Source organism: Ovis aries, chromosome 14 (assembly GCF_016772045.2).
Source record: "Ovis aries strain OAR_USU_Benz2616 breed Rambouillet chromosome 14, ARS-UI_Ramb_v3.0, whole genome shotgun sequence".
NCBI lineage: Eukaryota > Metazoa > Chordata > Mammalia > Artiodactyla > Bovidae > Ovis > Ovis aries.
In genome coordinates, this window is record NC_056067.1 from 39,574,118 (window position 1) to 39,602,044 (window position 27,927).

General features: G+C 43.3%; 1 protein-coding gene across 1 annotated transcript in view; it reads left to right on the forward strand.

Moving 5' to 3' along the window:
- The window catches only part of HYDIN (HYDIN axonemal central pair apparatus protein), a 347,988-nt gene that overhangs the window by 237,194 nt on the left and 82,867 nt on the right, over positions 1–27,927 (forward strand). Inside the window, exons 25-39 of the mRNA XM_060398473.1 lie at positions 90–171; positions 2,073–2,192; positions 2,439–2,648; positions 4,944–5,081; positions 8,300–8,477; positions 10,150–10,277; positions 15,767–15,894; positions 16,323–16,459; positions 16,688–16,815; positions 16,964–17,158; positions 17,487–17,636; positions 21,747–21,986; positions 24,394–24,562; positions 27,053–27,232; positions 27,699–27,872. Of these exons, the coding sequence (XP_060254456.1) occupies positions 90–171; positions 2,073–2,192; positions 2,439–2,648; positions 4,944–5,081; positions 8,300–8,477; positions 10,150–10,277; positions 15,767–15,894; positions 16,323–16,459; positions 16,688–16,815; positions 16,964–17,158; positions 17,487–17,636; positions 21,747–21,986; positions 24,394–24,562; positions 27,053–27,232; positions 27,699–27,872 (2,357 nt within the window). The remainder of the gene's footprint in view (positions 1–89; positions 172–2,072; positions 2,193–2,438; positions 2,649–4,943; positions 5,082–8,299; positions 8,478–10,149; positions 10,278–15,766; positions 15,895–16,322; positions 16,460–16,687; positions 16,816–16,963; positions 17,159–17,486; positions 17,637–21,746; positions 21,987–24,393; positions 24,563–27,052; positions 27,233–27,698; positions 27,873–27,927) is intronic.

Genomic DNA, 27,927 nt, shown 5'->3' on the forward strand with positions numbered 1-27,927 from the left:
GAGAGGAAGACAGGGCCATCATGCAGCTGAAGACTGCGTTGTGATGGTGGCTGAATGAGTGATTCTCCACATTTCATTAAACTCCCTAGGACTATTGTTGTGGATGAAGATGTTGGATCTGAAGAAAGAGAAAACAAAAAAGCACAAGTGCCCGCCCTGGCCATCTCAGACGTACGGTTTCCTTTCTCTGGGACAAGTGGGCTATGAATCTTTTCCCGGGTCACTTCTCAACCAAACACCCACAGAACCATCACCTCAGTGACAACCCAGACACCTCAGCACATAGATTTTCTCTGTAACAGAAAAGCCACTTACCCTTGACCTTGGCCATCATGCATTCTTCCCAGCCCCCAGATAGAGGCTACAAAAGGAGAACTGTCTTACATGGTAAAAAAAGAAAAAAAGAGCCAGAGAGTTTATAAATTTATACTCTTAAATTCTCCTTCTAGAACGATGGCCTAAGGAAATAATCAGGAATGATTATTACAATATACAGTACAATATGTGTATTATATGTACATAGACGTATATTCAAACACTTTAGAAATAGCACAAAAAAATTGAGAAAATAAATTGCTTTGTGTCCATGATGATCTGCAATCTTTTAAAATAGGATTTGTCTCCATAGTGGCAGAGTGGGGGGAAGAAAGTATTTTCACACTTTGTAGGTAGGGGTGTGAATTAGTGGAGGCTTTATGACAGGCAGTGTTGCAGATGTATCAAAATTTAATGGACAAGGAAATGGCCATCCACTCCAGTATTCTCCCCTGGAAAATCCCATGGATGGAGAAGCCTGGCGGGATACACCATGGGGTTGCAAAGAGTCGGACATCACTTAGCGACTGAGCACATCAAAATTTAAAATACACAGTTCCTCTACTACAGTACTATTCTACACATATACTTTTAGGCTTACATAATGACACATAACTATCCTTGTACATAGCAGCTTTATTGGAAAATGGAAGAAAAATTGGAAACAACTTAATTCTCCCAATGAGAGACTGTTTGAATATACTGAAGTCTTTTTTTTTAGAAAATGAGAGCTTTTTTTTTCTTTTTACTGATTTGGAGCAATCTCTGATAACATTAGGTAAAAATACTACATGTTCTGTTTTTCAAAGTATTTTAAATTACACTTGTAAAGAATATTTAGTCATATGGGAAGGTGTCAGTCATGCTATAATGTTAACTGAAAAATCAGAATATAAATGTATTTGTATATACTCACACTATGCACACACACACACATATATATAAATCTACAGAATAACCTAATGATTGATTTGCATTTTGATCTTTTAACCTTTCTATGTATTTTTAAGATGTCATAGAAAATTTAAGAATATAGAAAAATGAAAGCAAAAATTTTCAAAACCCCACCATTCATAGAAAAATTTTAGCATTTACCTTCCCAGATATCTCTATTTGCATGTGAAAATCTGAGTTAATTTATACACACTCACAGTTGCAGGTGTGATACATAGGCATATGTAATATCACACATATGAGATGAAATGGTTGAATGGCATCACCAGCTCGATGGAATGAGCTTGAGTAAGCTCCAGGAATTGGTGATAGACAGGGAAGCCTGGCATGCTGCAGTCCATGGGGTCTCAAAGAGTCGGACACGACTGAGTGACTGAGCTGAACTAAATATTACATAAATGGACCTGCTTTTTAACTGATGATATCAGTAATGCACATCATCCTTGGTCCACAAATGCACACTGCATCATCCTCCGCAGATACAGGTACCACACACACTTCACTTAAAGAGACCCCCCTACCTGCCTAGTGATAGGCATTTAGTTTACTTCCAGAGTTTTGCTATTGCAAATAACACTGAAGTAAATATCCTTGTACATACATCTTGGACACTTGCCCAGTTATCTCGGGATGGGGGGCAGGGGGCAGCGGGCGGGTGGGAGGCAGGGGGTGGGCGGGAAGGGAAAGGTGCTATTTGTAAAATATATGCAACCTACTTCATTTTTCTGTCAGTGAAGGGGAGGAGCACATTGATGACAAATTATGAATGCTTACAAGTTTTTCCTCACACCTCGAATCCCTAGGGATTGAAAATGAACTCTGCTGAAACAGAAAGAATAGACGTGAACCAGAGCCACAGGGAGTTTCAGGAATCCCCGTGGAGCTTTGATCGGGATGAAATGTTTTCCATTGGTGTAGAAGAAGTAAGTTAACACCTCATGGGCCCTAAAGTCATCTGATATTAACTCTTCTTACTGAGCACCTGCCCCCAAGTTAGAAATTGAACATTTCCCAAGCACCATTACTGCCTTATCATCATGTAATTTCAGAGTGCTGAGTTAGTCGCCTTTCATAGAATCAAGCAAGGAAAAGTGAGGAGTCAGTCTGTAAGTTGGCTGAACTTTAGCCTACCCTTTGCAGACCTTCCTGTGGACTGGCTTTCTCTGCAGGTGTTTGATATTTTGCCCCTCTATGGAGTGCTGCAGCCACACAGTAGCCACCAGATATCATTCACCTTCTATGGACACTGTGACATCATTGCACAGGCTAAGGCTCTGTGCGAAGTGGAAGGAGGCCCCACCTATGAGATCTTACTGAGGGGAGAGGCCTCCCTGGTCAACTACTCCTTTGACACCAAGGATATTAACTATGGATTACAGGTATTGCCAGCCATCGGGAGGAGATTTTCTGGGTTTGCCTTCAATATTGGTCAAAGTCCTTGTGCTCTCATCTCTCCTGGAACCTGCAGTCTTCATAGTCTCCCCATCACCCCTGTCCTTGATCCCTAATCTGCTTCCTAACCCTGATCATCCTTCTACTGCCAACCACGTGCCAGACATTTTCACTTGCTTTTCTTATTGTACCCTCAAATTCTGCATGTTAGACCCTAAAATTTGTATCTTTATTCTCAATCCAAAAGCCCATTCCAGGCTATTTCTTTCAGTAAGACTCCTCCTTTCTCAGCCTCTTGAGTTTACGACCTCTATGGAATTTTCCACTGCACTCTGTCCCTCGCCTCCCCACAACCTTACACCCTCCAGGGTTTGTTCCTTCATCAAGCGTAATTCTTCTGAGCTGGTTTCCCTTTCCCATCACCAATGCAGTTATCACACTCCAGGATCTCATCAAGCTATGCCTAAATTACTACTCAGATTATGATGTGTATACGAATCACCTGGAGTCCTGTTCAAGGGCAAATTCTGATTCAATAGGTCCATGATGGAGCCTGAGACTCTGCATTTCTAACAAGCTCCCAGGTGATGTCGACGCTGCTGGTCCACGGACCCATGGAGACAAGGGATTACAGTGCATTCCTGGTTTCTACCTATAACCCATCTAAATGTCACTGTCAGATAGATTTCCCCCAGATTACATTTTCATGCCATCAATCCCTGAACAGTTAACCCCAGTGGCATTTGGAAAAGCAGCATAGAAAAGAAAACATTGTTTTGTGGTCAGAAGAATTGGGAGATCATCTTACTTTTACTTCCTGCTGACTGTGACTGTCACCTAACCTCTCAAAGTCTCAGCATCCCTCACCTATAAAATGGGAATGGGGTAGCAATTCCTGATTCACCACGTGGTTATGGTTTCTTTAGTGTCCGGTCAGTACTGTGCCTGGATCAGAGAATGCATTCAATCATGAGTCACTGTAGATCAGAGCCAGGTTCCTCCGCCTGGGTAAGGGTATCCTAAGTTCCTCTAGTAACTGATGCTCCCTACATATTGAACTTTATTTCTCATGATTTCCCATTATAAACCATTTCTTCATTTATAGTCAGACTGGTTTACCCGCTAGCCCTAAGGCACCCCAGCCCTTCCTGCCTCCATCTTTCCTGTTGTATTATCCCTTTCATCCTCCACTCTGCCAACTCCAAACTCACACATACTGTAAGACCCAGCTCAGCTCCATCCCTCTGTTACCTTCCTCCTATACTACATTCTCTTGGCTATATAATGTACTTTCTAAATCTTGCTTTGGAATAATTGTCAATTCTATGTCTGTACAGCTTCTCTTCCCAATTAGAATTAGTATTATATACTCAGATACTGTATCTCCTACCAAATTTTAATGGGGATTAGACTCCCCATTATGTAGCCACTGCATGTATTATTACTGAATTGCACGTGTACATGTATATTAATAAGGTAAAGACTGTGCTAAAAATCAAATTCACCCAACACCTATTGAAACTTTGGGTATCATGTTGAGTAAATAGAGTTCTCTTTCACTCCTTACCTCCAAGGTCTTCTGGGTGATTGGTTCTGGCTCAGCTCAGAGTACTTCCTTTGAACCAGCTAGTTCTTGCCCTAGTTTATTCTAAGAGCCCCTTAAGTGGCTTCAGTTTGTGATTATTGGATTGTGTTAGCAAAATCTCAGGGGGGAAAAAAAAAAACATGTCTGGCCTATTATTCCCATGTCTCTCTGTAAAAATAGAAACATTCACTCTAGAAAATTCTGAACTCAAATCTTATCCAAATCTTCTTAATGTAAAAAAGCTTACTTTAAGATCCTCTAATATGAATTCCTTGTGGTGAAGAGACAGAGGTCTAAGGAGGTTACCCCACAGCTGTACTAAACTAACTTAGTTGCTAGAAGACCCAGGACTAGAGCCAGACTCCAGGGTCCAGTGCCCCTCCCACCCAGGAGGCACCTGGCTGTGATACTAAAATGTGGATTGGCCCGCATCTGCCCCCTGGAGGAGGGCACGGCAACCTGCTCCAGTATTCTTGCCTGGAGAATCCCATGGACAGAGCAGCCTGGCGGGCTACAGTCCATGCGGTCTCAAAGAGTCAGACACAACTGAACCAACTTCGTACACAGCACACACCTCGTGGAAAATGAAATACGTGTATGTGAGGCATGCGTGTCTATCCACCTTGGTCAGAGTGACGGCAGAATCTCGGAGGGTGGGTGGCAGGGGAGTCACTTGTCTCCTTTTTCTCCTCTCGAGCTGTTCGACCTTGTCACAGAGAATGAAATCACTCTCAAGAACACTGGGAAAGTTGGCTTTGAGTTCAGGGTTCTGACTGACCCCCAGTCTTCACCAGGCAACCTTCTACCAGGAGTGCCGCTCATCCAGCCTCTCTCAGTAAGTAGCCTACAAGCCACTGATCACGGGAGGAGGGGCCCAAACTCAAACCTGTAAGCCACACCCTGGAGTATATGAAACGGTATATAACAATATATAAAGTTTCATTTTATGCATTTTTATTTCTGTGTTATTTAAGACATAAGATTTAATGACTATTAAGTGTTCTTCCTGGACTGTATATTTTATCTATTTTAAATAACCACTTTCTTCCCTTTTAATGCTTTTTACTTTGAATTCTTCTTTATTAATATTAATTCACAATATTAATATTGCATCTTTTGAAGTAGCATAGTAGCTGTCTTTCACAAGGTTTGGTATGTTGTTTTTACTGTGATTTGCTTCTATACATTTTATGGTAATCATGAGTGTATCTTTTTCTTGGTTATATGTTCATTCCATCATTCTGGCTTGCAATGCAGGAGACCCTGGTTTGATTCCTAGGTTGGGAAGATCCCTTGGAGAAGGGATAGGCTACCCACTCCAGTGTTCTTGGGTTTCCATGGTGGCTCAGACAGTAAAGAATCCGCCTGTAGTGCGGGAGACCTGGCTTCGGTCCCTGGGTTGGGAAGATCCCCTGGAGGAGGGCTTGGCAACCCATTCCAATATTCTTGCCTGGAGAATCCCCATGGACAGAGGAGCTTGGCAGGCTCCAGTATTCTTACCTGGAGAATCCCCGTGGAGAGAGGAGCCTGGCGGGTTACAGTCCATGTGGTTGCAAAGAGGCAGGCATGACTGAATGACTAAACTCACAGAGCACCTTCATTCTGAGGACCTGTATCTTTCATTTCTTTCTTCACGTGTTGCTTCCATCCTACTTTCTCTAGTCTTTCTCTAGTCTTTCTCTAGTCTGCTAAAGCAAGTGTTAGACATATGCTGGACCTTCTCACTCTGCCCATGTTTCTTAACCTATATTTCACATGTGTATCTCTTAACTCTTTATCTCTCTATACTGTTTTCTAGATAACTACTTCAGCTCTTTCAGTTACCTAATTTTCTTTTCAATTGAGTATAATCTACTATTTAACCCTACTTTCTTAATTTCAGAAATTCCATCTGATTCACCACTTTCCCTTGGGATTTTAATTTCTTCACTTATCACTAATCATTTTATACATGCTTTTAAATTTTTCTAATTGAGTTATTATTATTCCTATTTATGTGACTGTTGACTCTCTGTCACTATCAATGCTTTCCCTGTATGATTTGTAGTGTTTGACTTGGGGTCATCTTTAGCTGCGCGTGTTCTGTCTGGGAGAGCCTCATTCACCCTGGATTGTAATGTGACGCTGCCAATAGTGTTGCCCTTGTTTTTGCCAGGTAGCTCAAGGTGGGTCAGATTTTGAGTTAATATTTTGACCTGGATTAACCACAGTGATCTGTCAGTGTACATTAAGACTCTATGAGTTTGCATGACTCAGGCTTTTTCTTATCTTCATTCTCTAATTTTTCCTCAAAGAATATACATCAGTTGTAACATCAAAAGACAACATCAGAAAAACACATTTTATGTGTTTAAAAATTATTAGAGGCCCCTTCAAAGATGACTTTTAAAGCACTTCTAAATGACTTGATTCTATAATAGCATTTTCCCTGGTTTCTATTCTAGGCTGATTTGCCTTTTCTGGTAGTTTTTTACCATAAAATTCTCCCACTTTTATTTTCTGATTACTGATGTAGAGTTTTTATTTTGTGACCTTATTCACAATGTTTAAGATTTATTATATGAAATTTGATGTATGTAGAAGAGACTAATATCACATGTGTTTGACTTACAGAGCATAATAAAAAAATGAATACCCCACCTACCACCCATCTTCAAACTCAGAACATCACTAATACATTTGAAGTCACTTGTGTGTTGGTGCATACGGTTCAATGTACTACAGTCTATCCAGGCTCTTTCTGTCTCTCATACTCCTTCCGGCTACCCCCGGGCCAGCAACCGCTAGTCTGAATTTCATGCTTGTCACTCTCTTTGTAAAATGCAGTTTTATTACTTATGTAGCATCTTTATATCAAGTACTTTTAGCTTATTAATTTATCAAAACTTCTAAGCACCTGCAATGACCAGGTATTTTTCTAGAACTTGTAGTCGAATAGTAAACAAAACGTACAGATATACCTGCCCTCACGGAGATTTCATTTTATGGGATTTTGCTTTATCTTGAGCTTTATAACAATGTCATCCGTACCTGTAATTTGTGCAGTTTTCCCCCCTAATATTTTGTTTTTAAGGCTAGTCTACATTGTTGCATTGGAGAGGGCAATGGCACCCCACCCCAGTACTCTTGCCTGGAAAATCCCAAGGACGGAGGAGCCTGGTAGGCTGCAGTCCATGGGGTCGCTAAGAGTCGGACATGACTGAGCGACTTCACTTTCACTTTTCACTTTCATGCATTGGAGAAGGAAATGGCAACCCACTCCAGTGTTCTCGCCTGGAGACTCCCAGGGACGAGGGAGCCTGGTGGGCTGCCGTCTATGGGGTCGCACAGAGTCGGACACGACTGAAGCGACTTAGCAGACATTGTTGCATGTAGCTATAGTTCATTTATTTTCACTAATGTGCAATACTCATTTTGTAACTACAAATGGAAAGTAGTTTTCCTTTTCCCTGTCAAAATACATTTGGGGATTTCCCCCCGAGTTTCGCTGTTAAATAATCCTGCTGCAGATACTCTTGTACCCGTGTCCCAGCCAACAGGTGGGAGAGTTTTCACAGAGAATTCTCCTAGGAGCGAAATTTTGAGGTCATAGGCTATGCATTTGTTCAACTTTATAAGGAGGTGCTAATACAGTTTTCATGGTGATTTTCCCTGTGAAAAATCTGGTGATTTCCCACCAGATGTAAATAAGTTTCTTTTGGTTCATAGTCTCACTGAAATCTGGCAAAGTTTGCCAATCTTATGGTTAAAATTTTTTTCATTATGATCTTAATTTTCATTTCTCTGATTACTTATGAGAATAAGCAGCTGTCACTGTGCTGACTTGCTGTTCCGCTTTCCTCTTTCATGAAATGCCTGGCCGTATATGCTTCCTATTTTTCTACTGTCTGTCCTTTTCTCACATCTGCATAGGAATGAATCTTGGGAGAGGAGTGTGAGTGGACACTATGGCGTACACTAAGCCCTTGGGATTATTCAGTGCATCAAACTGCTGGAAGCAAGAGTCTATTGTAAATTTTACTTAAAGCTCTCTCTGATCTTTCTGCCGCATAGGGTTTTATCAGTTCCCATAAAGAGCAAGTATTGAAGGTTTATTACTTACCTGGAGTGCCTGAGATCTTTCAAAGAAGTTTTCAGATACAGATTGCCCACCTGGACCCAGAAAATATTACTCTGAGTGGAGAGGGAATCTTTCCCCGAATCTGCCTCGATCTCCCCAGGAACCTCAAAGGTACTTCTACCCCCTGTAATATTTCCCCACTGGATGACAAGATGCATTTTAGCTGCTTATTAAAAGAGTGCTGGCAGTCTGCATTATTTGTTTGGCCGTCCTCCCTTTTGTGTTATTCCTCAGTTGCAAAACACATCAAGAGTGGAAATTGACTGGATGACCTGAGATGAGTGCAACAAGATATGTCTATGATAGTCCCAAATTAAGACATTCGGCCAGTTTCGCCATCATTAAATTACAGAGTGATCAGGACTTCGTGCTTCCAAATGCCTTTTCTTCCATGGCATGTTCCTTCCAGCTGCACTCTCTCCCTGAGTTGTCACTCATGGCTGGCCATTGAGAAGGCTATGGCTAATTTTACTGCAAGGAGTACAATTCTCAAAATATAAACTGTAAAGAGAAGCAACCAACGTTCCAACCCCTTATGCTGGCATTACTCAATTTGGGTTAATTTAGACTGTTGTTTATTTATTTATTTTTAGACTGTTATTAATTGTCTGCCCACATCCCTAGCTAGCCAAGGCTTTTCTAGGCAACATCCAGCTCCTGGAGCCATCACTCTGTACCAGAGTATTTCTGTCTTAGCAGATTCTGAAGCTCAACTAAGCAGCTTTTTGAGCCATGGACTGACTCTGGCTCTTTCTTCCTGACATGGGCTGCAGGATGAGGAGTCAAGAGAAACTTCTCAGTCTTCAAGCTCCTTGAAACCCACATTACCTAAGCAGCTTCAGACTAAGCTCTCTCCCACCTCAGCCTTTCCTCCTACCCCACTCCCCAAAGTCACTGACTCACCTGTTGATTCATTATATCCCGATTGTCTGCTTCCTGAAAATATGAACACAAATATTAGTAAATCTAAGACCATGTTACTCTCTACCATCTAGAGTTCCAACCAGACATAGGTTAGTCCAGCTCCACATACAATTTCAAGAAGGAAATCCTTTGCCTCATGGCTGAAAACTGGATGCCAATCTGTCCTCTTTATGGCAGTACACAAGTTTAACGAATACAGAGCTTTAAAATAATTTCAATCTGAGTGTTAGTTGGATTTTTCTCTGCTCCAGTTCACCACAGCCTCAGCACTTCCTATGATTTCACAGAAGGTACTTTAATTACTTTGTCTACTTGGGCATTTGAATTTGTACTGGGTTACTGGTGAACTTGGGTGTCTGACATTTCTCCGACCGTTGCCCAACCTCCCTGATTCAAGGGGGGGACTGTAGCTTATTTAGTTGTAGTTAAAGCACCTTGAATCAAATATATTCTTTTAGTTAATAGATAATCAACAAACATGAAGACCAACCTAAGGGTGACCATCCATCTGGGTTTGTCCAACATGGAGAGGTTTCCCAAGTGGTACAGCCATCTGTGCTTAAACTGGAAAAATATCAAGTAAGCTGAGATCCAGTTGGTCACCCCACAACTGACTCGGGATGTTACTGGCATAAAGTTCTTGAGAACTAGACGGTAGCTCACTAAAGCATAATGTTATAAACTTCAGTGAGGTCTCTGGTACAAAATATCCTCTGAAGCAGAGAAAACGTGGTAGGCGAGGTATCACAAAGTTCACTTCCCTTCTCATTTTATTGACCCCGAGCTTAGAATCTGTGTTTTAGACATAATTCATATATTTCTAGCCATCCAGATTTACTTCTAATTCCAATCCCCACAGGATGTGAAAAATATAAAATCTTCTTAAATCAGGCCAGAAAAAACCTAGAGAAAGAGTGCACTAAACGCGAAACGCTGTATCACTTGGAGACACCCGAGGAGAACGTGCCTGACGATGATTCTTCTGAGGTAAGACTGGCCTCACTCGGCGCAGGAACTAGATTCCCAGGAAGCGGCAAGGAAAAAAAAAAGTTTTTCCCAATGGTGACATCTTATGTAACTATAGAACCATGCAGAAACTAGAAAACTGGCATCGGTACAAGCCGCAGAGCTTATTCAGATCTCATCCGTTTTATCTGTACTCGTGTGTGTGTCTGTCTGCATGTCTACATGTGTGTGCATATCTGTATGTGTGTGTGATTCTACCCACTTTTTCCATGTGTCGCTTTGTGTAAACACCACCACAATTAAAACACAGAAGTGTTTCTTCTCCTAAGTATCCCTTGTGCTTGTTAAGGGAAAATAGAAAGACAAACAAACTCTCTTTCCAACCCACAAAATCTCTCCACAAAGAAAGAATGCAACTCTATTGTTGATAAACATTAAAGTAGAAAGGGCTCCATGTTTCTGCTAGTCTGCTAAGAGATTGCAAAGACAGAAAGAAATCTCAGTCTTTCATGGAGCCAAGCAGATACAATCCCACTATATATAACCCATTATATGCATGTTCTCAAAGTAAACAGTAACTAGTCCTTAAGAACTATAACTAGTCCTCGGGTAAGAGGACTAGGCAGTACCATTTGTCACACTTAGTTCATGCTGAACTCACGTGGTAATTGGAATGACCATCTGTGTTAGCTAACTGGCTTTACCCAAAGGAAAAACAAACCTCTTGTGTTTTCATGATAGAGTCCTCTGAAGTTGGACTCTGTCCCCCCACGGAAACTGGGAGATGAGGCTCTGTATTCCTTGATGGTGACACAGAGATGTCAAACCATGTCAAAGAGATGGTTCCCAGGTCCTTGAGAAAGACATTCCTGGGTTATGAAGCTGACAAAAAGCTTCAGTTGAGATCAGTCACTCAGTCGTGTCCGACTCTTTGTGACCCCATGAATCGCAGCACTCCAGGCCTCCCTGTTCATCACCATTTCCCGGAGTTCACTCAGACTCACGTCCATCGAGTTGGTGATGCCATCCAGCCATCTCATCCTCTGTCGTCCCTTCTCCTCCTGCCCCCAATCCCTCCCAGCATCAGATTCTTTTCCAATGAGTCAACTCTTCTCATGAGGTGGCCAAAGTACTGGAGTTTCAGCTTCAGCATCATTCCTTCCAAAGAAATCCCAGGGTTGATCTCCTTCAGAATGGACTGGTTGGATCTCCTTGCAGTCCAAGGGACTCTCAAGAGTCTTCTCCAACACCACAGTTCAAAAGCATCAATTCTTCAGCGCTCAGCCTTCTTCACAGTCCAACTCTCACATCCATACATGACCACAGGAAAAACCATAGCCTTGACTAGACGGACCTTAGTCGGCAAAGTAATGTCTCTGCTTTTGAATATACTATCTAGGTTGGTCATAACTTTTCTTCCAAGGAGTAAGTGTCTTTTAATTTCATGGCTGCAGTCACCATCTGCAGTGATTTTGGAGCCCAAAAAAATAAAGTCTGACACTTTTCCACTGTTTCCTCATCTATTTCCCATGAAGTGATGGGACCAGAGGCCATGATCTTCGTTTTCTGAAAGTTTAGCTTTAAGGCAACTTTTTCACTGTCCTCTTTCACTTTCATCAAGAGGCTTTTTAGCTCCTCTTCACTTTCTGCCATAAAGGTGGTGTCATCTGCATACCTGAGGTCATTGATATTTCTCCTGGCAATCTTGATTCCAGCTTGTGTTTCTTCCAGTCCAGCATTTCTCATGATGTACTCTGCGTATGAGTTAAATAAGCAGGGTGACAATATACAGCCTTGATGTACTCCTTTTCCTACTTGGAACCAGTCTGTTGTTCCATGTCCAGTTCTAATTGTTGCTTCCTGACCTGCATACAGATTTCTCAAGAGGCAGGTCAGGTGGTCTGTATTCCCATCTCTTTCAGAATTTTCCACAGTGTATTGTGATCCACACAGTCAAAGGCTTTGGCATAGTCAATAAAGCAGAAATAGATATTTTCCTGGAACTCTCTTGCTTTTTCCATGATCCAGTGGATGTTGGCAATTTGATCTCTGGTTCCTCTGCCTTTTCTAAAACCAGCTTGAACATCAGGGAGTTCACGGTTCATGTACTGCTGAAGCCTGGCTTGGAGAATTTTGAGCATTACTTTACTAGCATGTGAGATGAGTGCAATTGTGCAGTAGTTTGAGCATTCTTTGGCATTTCCTTTCTTTGGGATTGGAATGAAAACTGACCTTTTTCCAGTCCTGTGGCCACTGCTGAGTTTTCCAAATTTGCTGGCATATTGAGTACAGCACTTTCACAGCATCATCTTTCAGGATTTGAAACAGCTCAACTGGAATTCTATCACCTCCACTAGTTTGTTCGTAGTGATGCTTTCTAAGGCCTTCTTGACTTCAATTTCCAAGATGTCTGGCCCTAGATTAGTGATCACATCATCATGATTATCTGTGTCGTGAAGCTCTTTTTTGTACAGTTCTTCTGTGTATTCTTGCCACCTCTTCTTAATATCTTCTGCTTCTGTTAGGTCCAGACCATTTCTGTCCTTTATCGAGCCCATCTTTGCATGAAATATTCCCTGGATATCTCTAATTTTCTTGAAGAGATCTCTAGTCTTTCCCATTCTGTTGTTTTCCTCTATTTCTTTGCATTGACCACTGAAGAAGGCTTTCTTATCTCTTCTTGCTATTCTTTGGAACTCTGCATTCAGATGTTTATATCTTTCCTTTTCTCCTTTGCTTTTCACCTCTCTTCTTTTCACAGCTATTTGTAAGTTCTCCCCAGACAGCCATTTTGCTTTTTTGCATTTCTTTTCCATGGGGATGGTCTTGATTCCTGTCTCCTGTACAATGTCACGAACCTCATTCCATAGTTCATCAGGCACTCTATCAGATCTAGGCCCTTAAATCTATTTCTCACTTCCACTGTATAATCATAAGGAGTTTGATTTAGGTCATACCTGAATGGTCTAGTGGTTTTCCCTACTTTCTTCAATTTAAGTCTGAATTTGGCAATAAGGAGTTCATGATCTGAGCCACAGTCAGCTCCTAGTCTTGTTTTTGTTGACTGTATAGAGCTTCTCCATCTTTGGCTGCAAAGAATATAATCAATCTGATTTCGGTGTTGACCATCTGGTGATGTTCATGTGTAGAGTCTTCTCTTGTGTTGTTGGAAGAGGGTGTTTGCTATGACCAGTGCATTTTCTTGGCAAAACTCTATTAGCCTTTGCCCTGCTTCATTCTGTACTCCAAGGCCAAATTTGCCTGTTACTCCAGGTGTTTCTTGACTTCCTACTTTTGCATTCCAGTCCCCTATAATGAAAAGGACATCTTTTTTGGGTGTTAGTTCTAAAAGGTCTTGTAGGTATTCATAAAACCGTTCAACTTCAGCTTCTTCAGTGTTACTGGTTGGGGCATAGACTTGGATAACTGTGATATTGAGTGGTTTGCCTTGGAGACGAACAGAGATCATTCTGTTGTTTTTGAGATTGCATTCAAGGACTGCATTTCGGACTCTTTTATTGACCATGATGGCTACTCCATTTCTTCTGAGGGATTCCTGCCTGCAGTAGTAGATATAATGGTCATCTGAGTTAAATTCACCCATTCCAGTCCATTTTAGTTCGCTGATTCCTAGAATGTCGACATTCACCCTTGCCATCTCTTGTTTGACCACTTCCTTGATTCATGGACCTGACATTCCAGGTTCCTATGCAATATTGCCCTTTACAGCATTGGATCTTACTTCTATCACCAGTCACATCCACAACTGGGTATTGTTTTTGCTTTGGCTCCATCCCTTCATTCTTTCTAGAGTTATTTCTCCACTGATCTCCAGTAGCATATTGGGCACCTAATGACCTGGGGAGTTCCTCTTTGGTATCCTATCATTTTGCCTTTCCATACTCTTCATGGGGTTCTCAAGGCAAGAATACTGAAGTGGTTTGCCATTCCCTTCTCCAGTGGACCACATTCTGTCAGACCTCTCCACCATGACCTGCCCGTCTTGGGTTGCCCCACAGGCATGGCTTGGTTTCACTGAGTTAGACAAGGCTATGGTCCTAGTGTGATTAGATTGACTAGTTTTCTGTGAGTATGGTTTCAGTGTGTCTGCCCTCTGATGCCCTCTTGCAACACCTACCATCTTACTTGGGTTTCTCTTACCTTGGGCGTGAGGTATCTCTTCATGGCTGCTCCAGCAAAGCACAGTGGCTGCTCCTTACCTTGGACGAGGGGTATCTCTTTGCTGCCACCCTTCCTGACCTTCAACGTGGGATAGCTCCTTTAGGTCCTCCTGCGCCTGCGCAGCCACTGCTCCTCGGGATGCTCCTCCCGGCTGCTGGCCCTGGCCTGGGGGTGGGTGGCTCTTCCCAGCTGCCACCTCTGGCCTCGGGCTTGGGGTGGCTCCTCAGGGTCACCGCCCCTGGCCTCAGGCGTGAGGTGTCTCCTTCCAGCTGCCGCCCTTGGCCTCGGGCTCGGACGCGGGGTGTCTCCTCCCGGCCGCCCCTGACCTTGGATGCAGGATAGCTCCTCCCGGCTGCCCCTCGCCAACCTCGGACGCAGGGTAGCTCCTCTCGGCTGCCGCCCTGACCTCGGACGCAGGGTGTCTCCTCCCAGCCGCCACTGACTTCGGACGCGGGGTAGCTCCTCTCGGCCATTCCTGCGCCGTCGCAGCCTGGCACTCTAGGCTGCTGCCCCTGACCTCAGACGTGGGGTAGCTCCTCTCGGCTGCGCTTAGTGCGCCGGCTCTCGCAGCCGCCTGCGCAAAGCTTACCCACTACAAATATTTATATATATATTTCTAAGAGACAAAGAAAGAACTTGCAAGTTTTCTTAAGTAAATGCTCAAGAAAAGTGAAGCTGGAATAAGTCTCCACCCTTATTTTTAACAGGGAGAATTGAACCTCTGTATTTTTTTGGCTGTGCTGCACAGCTTGTGGGATCTCAGTTCCCAGATTAAACCTGGACCGCAACAGTGAAAGTCCAGAATACTAACCACTAAGCAACCGTGAACTCCCTTGAGCCTCTTATTTTTAATTTGTTTTTGCCCTTACATGCTTACATTGATGTAGCCATCCCCAGGCTCCCCACCCCTTTCACTTGGCAACCACTATATTTCTCCATCTCTGTACTCTTGATGTGAGCATAGAAGTTATATAAATGGAATCATACGATATGCAACCTTTGGAGATTTTTTTTCATTCAGCATAATGCCCTTGAGAACCATTCACATAAATAGCTCATTCCTTACTTCATTGCTGAGGAATAATCCATGGCATAGATGCACAGTTTGTTTAGCCCACTCTATCCTACAATAAAAAATTTAACCCCATAGTTATACTGTATATCTATTTATGTACTCTAACCCCTTGGAGGGCCACAAGCCATTGTAATATCTAAGATTTTCTGACTTTCCCTCCACACGGAAATTTCTGCCCCCTTGGGGTGATATTGCCCCCACTGAGAATGCATATTCTAAGAGTTTATTCACTTGCTCTTCTCTCTTGCTCCAGTTAAACGCTCACCTCCAGATGGAAGTAGAGCGACTTATAGTCCAAGACTACGCCATAGAGCATCAGAAATCAATCGTCCCTGCTTCCGGGGATGACTTCTACCATCGGAGCCGCCGTAAACCGATCAAGTAAGTGACCTTCCCTGTCATGTTTGTTTCAGAATGTAGCAGAGCTGATGGTGTCCTCCACCAGAGTGCTCCTTGAATTAATGGTTGATCATGTTGGGATGAAATCCACTCACTTCACATATCTGCTGTTCTCCAGCAGCCAGCCAGCCAGGCAGGTCTCTGCCTCTTAGAAACCTCCCACTTTGTGTAATAGACAGGCTGGGCTTCACGTGCTTAAGGACCAGCACTGACTGCATTTCGAGATGAGGGCTAAAGCAGAAGTGTGGTCTCCTGGGGGAGGTGTCTCATCCCTGGCCTCCATTCTGGAGAGTGGTGGTTCTCCCAGAAGTCCCCACAGCAGGGACTTCTGCAGAGGAAACAGACGAGAGCCTCACACTGTCTCACATATGGAAACACAAGTGCTAAGGAGAGCTTGTTCACTGTTTCAGAGTCCAGCTACCAGAATACATCCTGGACTTTGGCTACATCATCCTCGGTGACGTCCAAACCCACATCATCAAGATCACCAACACCAGTCACTTTCCAGTGTCCTTCCATGCAGAGAAGCGTATCCTTCATGACACAGGTGACCAGGCTGGAGACCCTTCCTATTGTATGCTGTCATTTCTGACAAGTTGCCCAGCTGTACTGTCCTGGAGTGGTGGTTATGTTTCTTCCGGGGTCAACTGAAAGAAGTGTTGGGCTATTAGTCAATACTTTGAAGGATTGTCCTGCCTCAGATGGGCTCTCTCTAGAGCAGCTCTTGATTGCTACTTTTCCTTCCCACCAAGAAGTTTTGTTTGTCTTGGTCCAGGCTTTAGTATTGAGCTAGATCGTGTGAAGAATCTGCCTTACTGTGAAACAGAAACATTTGAAGTGCGATTCGACACACAAGGGGGCAACGTTTCTGTTGGCAACAAAGAGGTCATTCTGCCCATCAAGGTAAGACACGCCACTGGGTCCAGCTGATCCTCCCCAGCTTCCAACCCTGCTTGCTGACCACCCTGTGATGATCCACAGCTATTTCAAACCCACGAGTCTTCCTCCGAGCCTGTGCTATGTGGTAACAGTGATTTTATGCCCACTCTAGGTGGTTGGAGGGCCACCAGTTCACATCTGTCTCCAAGCCAAGGTGACCGTTCCCAGTATGACACTGTCTAGTGGAAAAGTGGAGTTTGCCACAATTCAGTGTGGACAGTGCCTTGTGCAAACTATTCAGCTTTCCAATCATCTCCAAGTCCCTTGTGAATGGTTTGTCCAGAGCCATAAGCAAGTTGTAAGCAAGGTAAGTGAGTTTTGGCCCGTTGTCGCATTTTTTCCATCTCCATTTATGCCAGCTTTATAATTCTAGACTTTCACTCTCTTCGTTTCACCCTCCTGCTCAAAAACTTTCAGTGACAACCGCTGCCTCCTGAATAAAATGTCGGCCCTCAGCCCAACACTCAGGGGCCTATCAGGTCATGCTATCTGGCGAATATCTTATTTATCTTGGTGTCCCTGGTTCCACACATCCCCTGACACCTGGGAGGTAATCAGTAAACACAGGTTGAGTGAATGGAAATGGAATCATTTTCCAAAGAAAATGCTCTAATTGTCTGACATTACTTCACCAGCTGGAGAAACACATGCCAAAATACTTAAGACGCAAACTATGTGCTGAATTAAAGCCAAAGACACGGATCTTTGAGATTCAGCCCACTTCTGGGGTCTTGGATCCTGGTGAGAGGTCCAACGTGCAGGTGAAATTCATGCCCAAAGAGGAGGTAAGCTTTAAAGAAATGTAATCAGACTCCCCAGATCTCTTTGAGATTTACTCAAAGTCTACGCTTAATTGATCTCCAGGGAAGCTTTGAGTGATTTGTCCCTCATTGTTCTGAGTATGACATCCAGTACTCTGGTTCATACAGGAGCTATTGTCCTGGTGGTTAGGAGCACCGCTGCTGCCGATTCCTATCTAACACCCTGACATCTATCAGTAGACCTGGCTTAGTGGCCTTCTTCCTTTGTGCTTGGAGGGAGCATGATTTTGGACAAATTACTCAGCCTCACTAGACCTCAGTTTGCTCACAGATAAAATGAAAAATAATAATATCATATGTCCCCAAATCCCTTATTGCAGTTTCAAAATCCAATAAGATCTAAAAACGGGGGCGGGGCGGGGAGGAATTTCATAAGTTTCAGACCCAAATTCATTTGGCAGAAAAACCTAATCTGAACTGACATGAAACTACTTAACCTTTATTTACCCGCCTTGGTTTGCAGACTCAAACACTATAGCCACAGAAATAATAATGTGCTTGATGCCAGGGGACCCTGCAGAGGATACTTTATAACATAGGGCATGTGGTATGTTTACCTTTTTAAAAATCTGAATTTTTAAAGCATCTGGCCCCTAGGGTTTCAGGTAAGACATTATTGACCTGCAATAGCTACCTCCAAGGGTCATTTTGAAGAGGAAATGAATTAATGTGAATAAAATGCACAGCATTCTGCTCTACATGTACTGGCTCAATATCTACTTACTATTATCATCAGTAGTTGTGATAATAATAAGTACTTCCTGATAAACATACTCCCTGGGCCTCACAAATGTCTCTTTTGCAAACACCATCAACACAAAGCTACTCCTGACAAAGAACACAGTGAAAAATGATAAAATCCTAGAACCAGAGAGGATCTCAAGAGGTTACACTGTAAAGACTTTTGCTCAAAGCCTAAGGCATTTGGAAGGTGTTTTTCCTCTATTCTTTCAAAAGAAGAAATGGATGTGAGTTTTATAAAACACCTATAGTTGACTCCTGTTTTCCAGGTAACAGCTCTGATGAGATGCTTAAGGATCTAGTGAGAAGAAAGAAAAGTGAATGGTTTCATATCTGATTCTAAAATAGAGTCCCTGTTTCTATCATTGTCAAAATCTCTCTGATCCTTTAAAAGAAAAGAAAACTAACATGTTTGTCGTTCTTAGGAAGTCCTAAGACCATCAGCAAGGTTACTCAAGATTTTGGATGTCTTACTGAATGAGAGAATTATCAGTAAATATAGTAAAAAACATAGATTTGTTTGCACAATTCCACAAATGCTGAATTAGAATTGATCAAAATTAATAAAGTATTTCCACCAAATGGGAGAGGAAGTTTTTAAGCATCATTTTTATTAAAGTATAGCTAACTTACAGGATACAATGTTGTGATAGTTTCAAGTGCACAGCGAAGTGATTCAGTTATATATAAAAATATATATATATATTCTTTTTCAGACTCTTGTCTATTATAGGTTATTAAAAGGTATTGAGTAGAGTTTACTGTTCTATACAATAGGTCCTTGTTATTTACCTGTTCTGCTAATAGTAGTTTGTATATGTTAACCCGAAAGGTTTTATCTTTGCCCCCACCCCACTATCCCTTTTGGTAATCATGAATTTGTTTGCTGTGGCTGGGTTTATTTCTGCTTTGTAAATGAGTTCATTTGTACCACTTTTTTAGATTCCACATATGTGATAACATATGATATTTGCCTTTGGCTTACTTCACTTAGTATCTCTAGGTTCATCCATGTTGCTTGCTAATGGTGGTATTTAATTTTTTAAATTCCATTGTACATAGATACCCCATCATCTTTATCCATTCATCTTTTGATGGACATTTAGGTTGCTTCCATGTCTTGACTATTGTAAACAGTGCTGTTATGAACATTGGAATGCATCTTTTCAAATTAGAGTTGGGAGAGGAATTTATTGGCTGTGTACAAGGGCTTTCCCAGGTGGAGCTAGTGGTAAAGAACCCACCTGTCAATACAGGAGACATAAGAGAGGCAGATTCAATCCCTGGGTCAGAAGATCCCCTGGAGAAGGAAATGGTAACCCACTCCAGTATTTTTGCCTGGAAAGTCCCATGGACAGAAGAGCCTGGCAGGCTACAGTCTATATGATCACAAAGAATCAGACACAACTGAAGTGACTAAGCTTCAGGAACTGGTTAGCCTTGGAATCCATACGATCCACACCTTTATCTGTACCAGCACCGGGAGCACAGAGAAACTATTGATGTCCTCACTAACAACTCCAAGACATTATAACGTGTTCTGAATACAAGGAGATGAATGAAATGTTTTAGAAATATTTCCCTAAAAAGCAGTTAAAATATAGAAGTTTGGATCACATAAGATGCTAAACCCATAATTAAATAGAAAAGCTTCATAGCCAATAATTCATTTTCTTACTCTCTCCAACAATAGATATTTTTTGAACCTGTATCTACATCCTACACATTCCATCCATCTGATTTTCCCCTTTAAACTAAGGTATTCAAAAGCTCCCCAAAGTGCTCAGTCAATCATGCCATTCAAACCCAAGCCAAGGGCCCAAGTTTCACAATAACCTGGGCATCTGGTTAAAAGTGCAGAATTCCCATCCTTTCTCTGCCAAGTCAAGGTCTCTAGGAATGGGCCTGCGAATATGCATTTTAATAGATTTCTCAGTGAAACCAGATTAGGGTAACCGGTGTCACTGTCACCTGGTATTTGGATTGTAATTGTATGAGATGAATTGATTGCCCTAGCTGATCATCTCTGTACAGTTGCTTAACTGTGTCTTCAAATAATAGAAGCATGATCTTTCAGATTCTCTAAGAAACAGACTTGGAGTCAAGAATTTGAGTGTAAGCTGTAGGAAGTGTTCAGTTAAGTCCAGTTCAGTCGCTCAGTCATGTCCGACTCTTTGCGACCGCATGAATCGCAGCACGCCAGGCCTCCCTGTCCATCACCAGCTCCCAGAGTTCGCTCAGACTCACAACCATCGAGTCAGTGATGCCATCCAGCCATCTCATCCTCTGTCGCCCCCTTCTCCTCCTGCCCCCAATCCCTCCCAGCATCAGAGTCTTTCCTAATGAGTCAACTCTTTGCATGAGGTGGCCAAAGTACTGGAGTTTCAGCTTTAGCATCATTCCTTCCAAAGAACACCCAGAGCTGATCTCCTTCAGAATGGACTGGTTGAATCTCCTTGCAGTCCAAGGGACTCTCAAGAGTCTTCTCCAACACCGCAGTTCAAAAGCATCAATTCTTCAGCGCTCAGCTTTCTTCACAGTCCAACTCTCACATCCATACATGACCACAGGAAAAACCATAGCCTTGACTAGTAGGAAGTGTAGGGGATACTAATAGAGAAGTAGAAAGTGATCAGGAAAAGGAAAGCAGCTAATAGGGTGTGAGAGTGAGCCAAACAAAACAAGCATCCGAGTCTGTTTCTGTTGTGTGTCATGTAAAACTGATAACCACTGGAGAACAAAATGGATTCTGTTTGGATTAAGAAACAAAACTTTTCTTATAAAACATCATGAGAGCAATTTAGATTAGAGTGTTAATGCTGGGAATCTAGCACTACCTTGGACACTGGATCTTAATCCCACTGGAAACTCAGAGAATACAAAATGCACATTTCAGAATTTTCCTTCCCCAGGAGTGAGGGAGCTCAGGTCTTCATACAGTAACTCCCGGGAATTGTTGATTGAGGATTGTTCCCAGAAGGTGTTATTTCTCCGGCATTTCTGCCCTGCCCTGCCCTGCCCTATACTTATGGAACGCAGGGCCCATGAAAGGAGAGCCCAGAGGTGCAGATAATGGCAGTGGGGCATCTGAGCACATTGGAGGTTCTGAAGGGTATGAGAACAACATTCTGAGGACTGTGATAAAGCACTGGTATGGTGCTAGATTCCCAGCATTAACACTCTAATCTAAATTGCTCTCATGATGTTTTATAAGAAAAGTTTTCTTTTTTAATCTATAAACAAAATCCATTTTGTTCTCCAGTGGTTATCAGGTTTTACATGACACACAACAGAAACAGATTCAGAGGCTTGTTTGGTTTTTTTGTTTCCCAGAAATTCTACAGCCAAACCTTGGTGTTCCAGATTTCCCAGAGCACTCAAAAGCTTACTCTGCTGGCGGAGGGGCAAGGTCTAGAACCACGCTTGGAATTTAGTCCCTCAGTTCTGGAGCTGGGGCCCCTGCTGCCCTACGCAGCTGGAGATGAGGCCGAGGTGGTGGTGAAGAATCCCTGCAGCTTTCCCATTGAGTTTTACTCCTTAGAATTTGACCAGCAATATCTTGTAGAAGAGAAGGTGAGCACAGACCGAAACCAAACTCCATTTTCCTACACATGCTGGGCCCTGCCAGGTACTCTTCTATCTGCTTGGACAACTCCTGACCCTTGCTCCTTCTTCCTAGGAACCCTTCCCTGTCAATTTAAAGACCACTTCACAGTCTTTCCTGACCTACTCCCCTTGCCTTGAGAGAATTCATTGCTTCTTTGTGATCTCATTATACATTTTAAACAACTAATTGAAAGACTGATTCATGCTTATAGTTAAAACAGCAAAGAACATATACCACAGTCATTGTATCTGAAGTGAGGTTCTTGTGGACAGCATATATTTAGGTTATCTTTTTAATATACTCTGGCAGTGTCTAAATTGGGGTATTTATATATTACATTATATTTAATGTAATCACGTCAGGACTTAAGTCTGCCTTTTTCCCCCCAGTTGGTTCTGGGCTGCATATTTTACAATTTCTCTGCTTTAATCCATTTTTTAACTTAATTTTTTTAGAGCAGTTTTAGATTCTCAGTAAAATTGAGGGGAAGGTGCAGAGATGTCGCATATCTCCCCTCCCCTGACACAGACATAGCCTCCCCTATTATCAACCTCTCTCACTAGAATGGTACGTTTGTTACTATTGATGAACTTGTGTGACATCCTAACCACCATAGTTTACAGTCCACTTTCGGTACATTTTAGGGATGTAGACAAATGTACAAGTATCCATCATTACAGTGTCATATGAAGTATTTTTATTGCCCTAAATATCCTCTGTGCTCCACCTGCTCATCCCCCCTCCTCCCAACCCCTGGTAACTGTTGATCTTTTTCCTGTCTCTGTAGTTTTGCCTTTTCCAGGATGCCATATAGCTGGAATCGTATTGTATGTAGACATTCACACTGGCTTCTTTCACTTAGTAGTATGCATTTAAGATCTGCTTCCTCTGGACTCTCCACCAGCTTGGCCTTTGAACATTGTCTTTATATCCAGTGTGTATGCCCTGCCCAATTTGGATTCTGTATCCAGAAATTTTCCTCCAAGTGGGACTCTGTCCCTCTGGAAGCAAGCTTCTCCATTAGGTAATATTAAGTGTTCAATGGCTTGTGTTGGCACGGCAGCCTTCAGTGTGGGCCAGGGTCTGGGGAAGCAGAATCTGAGGCTCTGAGATTTGCATACAGAAGGTTTATCAGGGAGCGGTCTCAGGGATGATGCTGTGAAGAACAAGGACCGTAGGCCTGGGTAGATGAGAAGATAAACTGTGACGACGTGGCGCAGGGAGTTCAGCTGATCCCACAGGACGCTGTGCACCTGGGCTGGCTCTGTAACGCTGGCCCGGTTGAAGCAAGTTGGCCAGGCCTTTGCGTCTCTATGTCAGCCAATCTTTGGACCAATCCTTCCTTTCCCCACTGATCTGCTGTGCCATCTCTGTCTTGTGTCAAAGCTCTGCATACACATGGGCCTATTCTGAGCTTTCTCCTCTATCTCAGTTTGTCTGTCCCGACATCTATACCTCCCAGTCTGTTAGGCTCCAGCTTCATAAGTCCTGATATCTGGTAGGACAGTCCTCTCTGTTTTTCTTCATTAGCGTTTTAACTGTCCTTAGCCCTCTGTTCTTCCATGTAAATTTTAGAACAAGCTCATTTAATATTGGTTTTCAAGCAACTAAAATTGGTGATCTTGGAGAATGGTTACCTAACTGATTTTTCACACCAGTAACTTAGGAAGTAATTGCTTTCTAGGAGTTGACTTTACTGTCTTCTATACTAAATATACATATACCCTAGAGTAGCTGGATTTAGTAGAAAGAAAAACAGGTTGCCGCAATTAAACTTGACTTCCAGATAAACAATGTGGGACAAATTCATACTTTAAAAATTATCAGTTTTTTATCTGTAATTCAAATTTAACTAGGCATCTTATGCTTCATCTGATAACCCTAATACACATCTGTCTCTGTGTTTCTCTCTCAAACACACATGCACACACATGCACACACACACTTATGCACATACATACCTAATGCCATTGTACCTGTTTTTCTCTATATCCTCTATTTATGAGACAACCATTTTTTTTAATAACATGTCACTCAAAGTGGATAATTGAGTTCCTTACTTTTGTCAATTGGGGGAAAAAAAAAAAGAAAAACAGTAAATGTTTTTAAAACAAGGAGAAAATTCTTTTCCACATGGGAAATACCCAGACACAAAATCCTATATCCCCTATCTATATCCCCCATATCCAGGACTCAACCTTACAATTTAGACCTCTGCAGAGGACTCTGCCCTTTGAAGTCCAGAAAGTATTTGTGCACACCCCAACCTTGGGTAGAAGTAGGGCTTTCATGAGATGGATGGCAGGCCCACCTGGGGCTGTGGGGAGGAAGCTTCCAGTCAGACCAACAGCAACTCCCGTTCTCCTTGCGCAGATCTTGAGAACACTGAAGGGCTATGATTCCTACAACTCTCTGCTGCTGCCTCCTCGCCTTCCGGGGGAGAAGCTGCCCCCAGAGGTATATGAGTACTTCAGGGAGATAAAGCGGTCCAAAGAGGAGCAGATGAAGGTGAAATATCTGGAGAGTCTGGCGCAGGAGAACGGTGAGAACTCAACGGCTCTGGAGCCCCTGGCTTCTTTAAGATATCTCTATTGGGAGATGAACCATTTACTGAGCACCTGCCAGGTGCCAGGCAGGCTTCAGGTGTCCTGGGGATTTCCTTTCTAACCCTTACAGAATGGCCCTGTTGTCCCCATTGTATGGATGCGCACGCTGGGACACATTCTGCTCTCACTGGAGTCTGGTGGGGAGTTGAGGCTTAAAAACAGCTAATGCAGACATAGAAGGATGCTTGCTAGATGCTTGCAAGCTCTGTGCCGAGGGCTTCGCACATACAAATGAGAGAGGAAGCACTGAAACGCCAGGCCCACAGTTTTAAGTGGCAGAACCAGCACTCAAGCCCAGATGTCTCTGACTCTGGAGTCCACGACAGTAACCACTCTACTCCACAGCCTCCAAGTGTGTGCCTAGGTGATGCAAGATGATCCGTCACACATGGCACACATTAGTGCCCTACGAGAGGTAGGGGTGGGAGTTCACATGAGGAAGGACCCTCCATGATCATAACCTCTATCACAAAGCTAGACTGTACTCTTATAAACTTGCCCTTTCTTGCCCAGCAACCCCAAGCTGTCCGTCATCTGCCCAGGGGCCCCCTTGTGTACACTTGAACATCAAGGTTCCAGGGTGACCTGCAGGGTGACCTGTAGGATCATGTAGCTTGTTGGGGTGCTTGCTTGTCTTCCCTTCTTCCCTGTGCCCTCATCCTGGAAATTCACCTTCTCCATTCTTTCTTTCTTTCTTTTGCATAATAGTCATCATGTGTATTTTCTTCACACCCATCTCCCCCTCTAGACAAGAAGCTCCCCAAAGGCAGTGACCATGTATTCCCCAGTGTAAACCCAGTGCATGAACCAGCACCTGATACATCGCAGTGCCTGATAAATGTGTGCTGTTAAAGCGAATGAACGAAGCCCATTTCTCCTGCCCTTAAAGCTGGCTTACTGTCTCTCAGGGAGACAGAAGCTAATTGGAGAACATTAGTTTGCTCTAAAAGGAGAGGAGAGAAGGCTGCCTGTCCACCTAGTCTCCTGGTTGTATTCACTGAGCATGTTGTTCTGCAGAACTGCCAGTGCAGATACCACAAACTGGGGGGCTTAAGCAAATGAAACTTATTTTCTCATGATTCTGGAGGCTAGAGATCCAAGCTTAAGGTGCTGGTGGAGTTGTTTTCTGTGACCCTCCCCTCTTCACTTGTAGATGGCTGTCTTCCCACTCTGTGTTCACAAGGACTTCCCCCTGTGTGTCTGTGTCCCAATCTCTTCCTGTAAGAACACCAGTCATGTTGGGCTGTGGATGGATTGGGACACTCACATGACCTCATTTTAACTTAATTACCTGTTTAAAGGCTGTGTCTTCAAGTAGTCACATTCTGGCATACTGGGGTGGGGGTGGGGGACTTAGGACTTCAGCAAATGAATTTTATGAAAACTAGTTAAGTCCATAACAAACACCCATTGTGTTCCAAGCACTGAGCGGATGTGCTGGAAGGGAGATCAGTGAAACCAGTCCCTGCCTTGAGAGCTCACAGTCAGGAAGGGTTGGGGGATGGACCCAGAATTGCCTGGTGGCCCGAGGCAGAGAGCCCTGAGCTTTAGGACAGAGAGGATTTAGTGAGGGTCAGGAAGGGCCTTGTTGCTCTCATCCCCGTCCTCCGCACCTTGCCATTTGGCCCGTGAAAAGTTGGTCTGGAGCTGCGACCTGAGGGCCAGCAAGAGTCCAGGGAAGCGCTCGCCCTGCTCCTCCCCAGCACTTCTCTGAGCTCCTGCTCACTCTGCTGTCACAGAGAGGGTCCCTCCTCTTCTGCTTCCAGACCATGTCCAGGGAAGGCTAGCAGCTCCAAACTGCACTGCTGCCATTCCCAGGAGAGCTACAACCTCTCTGACTCAAATCCAAAATTAAACAGAGGATGTCTTAGCTCCAGGGCAGAGCAGACCTTGAACAATGACAACCCGATGCACCCACTGAAACTGTGGAATCAGGACAGTGAGGAGGGTTCGGGGCAAATAAAGTAGTAGATGTGTTCAGCAATGCTCATGTAAAGGAGGAAAGCAGGCTGCAAATTGGTGTGTGTACAGTATGACCCCATTTCAGTTTGGAAAAATTAAAAATCTGAGAGGCTGCGGGCTCTTCCACTCTGGTATCCGATGAAGCTGCCATTCCTATATCACCATTTTTTGCTATCTCTTTCTGCAGCTAAATTTTATCATTTTTGCTCTTTGGAATTTCCCAAATTTTCTGGAGCAAATGTATAATTCTGGTATCTTTTTTTTACGTTACAATGTGGAAATACTCTGGGCAGAGAAACTTGAAGGCTGACTGACTGCAGTTCTTTTCAGTTTGGGTCAGATGGCCCAGGCTGATGGTAACCAGTTCAGTGATTCTCCTCTTTGTCTCTCTTCCCTTCTTTGCCTCATCTCCCTGGTCCTCTTCCTGACTCTTCCTGTGTGCTTCCGCTCTTTTCCCTTAGCAGAAGAGGACGACGGTCCCTTGTCAGAGCAGGGCACTTCGGCAAGCACAAAGAGGACCTCGCTCAGCCGAGGGATCTCTGTGACATCCAACCTGGAAGAGCGGCACATCCCAATGGTTGAGTCCAAGACCTACCCGGAGGAAGAGGAGGATGAGGATAGCCTGGAAAAACTCATGTTGCAAAGTAATCATGCATTTTAATGTTCGGGTACCAGTTCCTTCTAAGCAAAAGTGGAAAGTCTATTCAGCACCTTTCACCTTTCTCCATAAAACACATTTAACTAGCACAGTCATGCGTTAATTCTACAGTGTGAGTAGGCCATCATTTATTTAGCCGTGTCCGTTATGATTGCAAACACTAGTTTCCAGTGTTATTTTTAAGCAGGAGAGATTCCCCCAAATGGGATTAAGAATCAGAGAGTAATCTGTGTTTTCAATTCTAGTAGCTACGGACAAATTATTAGCCAGAAAGGGTGCTTTCGTCCGCTATGAGGTGAGTGACGCTGGCAGCAACATCTGCAGCGGATTGTGCTGGTCATTTTAAAATAACATGTAGGTTAAGAAAAGTCATCCCATTTTCATCAGAACCCGTGTGAATTGTGGATATATCCACATGCACGCATATGCGCACGTGTATTTTTAATTTGTAGCTGACAAGATTCAGAGTATTGACAGCCACTCTGCAGAGGAGGTTGGAGAAGTAGAGAACAACCCAGTGAGCAAGGCCATTGCTCGCTACCTGGGCATTGACATCTCTGCAGAAGGCCGCATGGCCAAGAACCGGAAAGGCATCGCCATCATCATCCATGGGACGCCCTTGTCAGGTATGCACAGGCCTAAAGAGTTTCCCCTTTGGGATAAATTTACAGTGAAATTTGC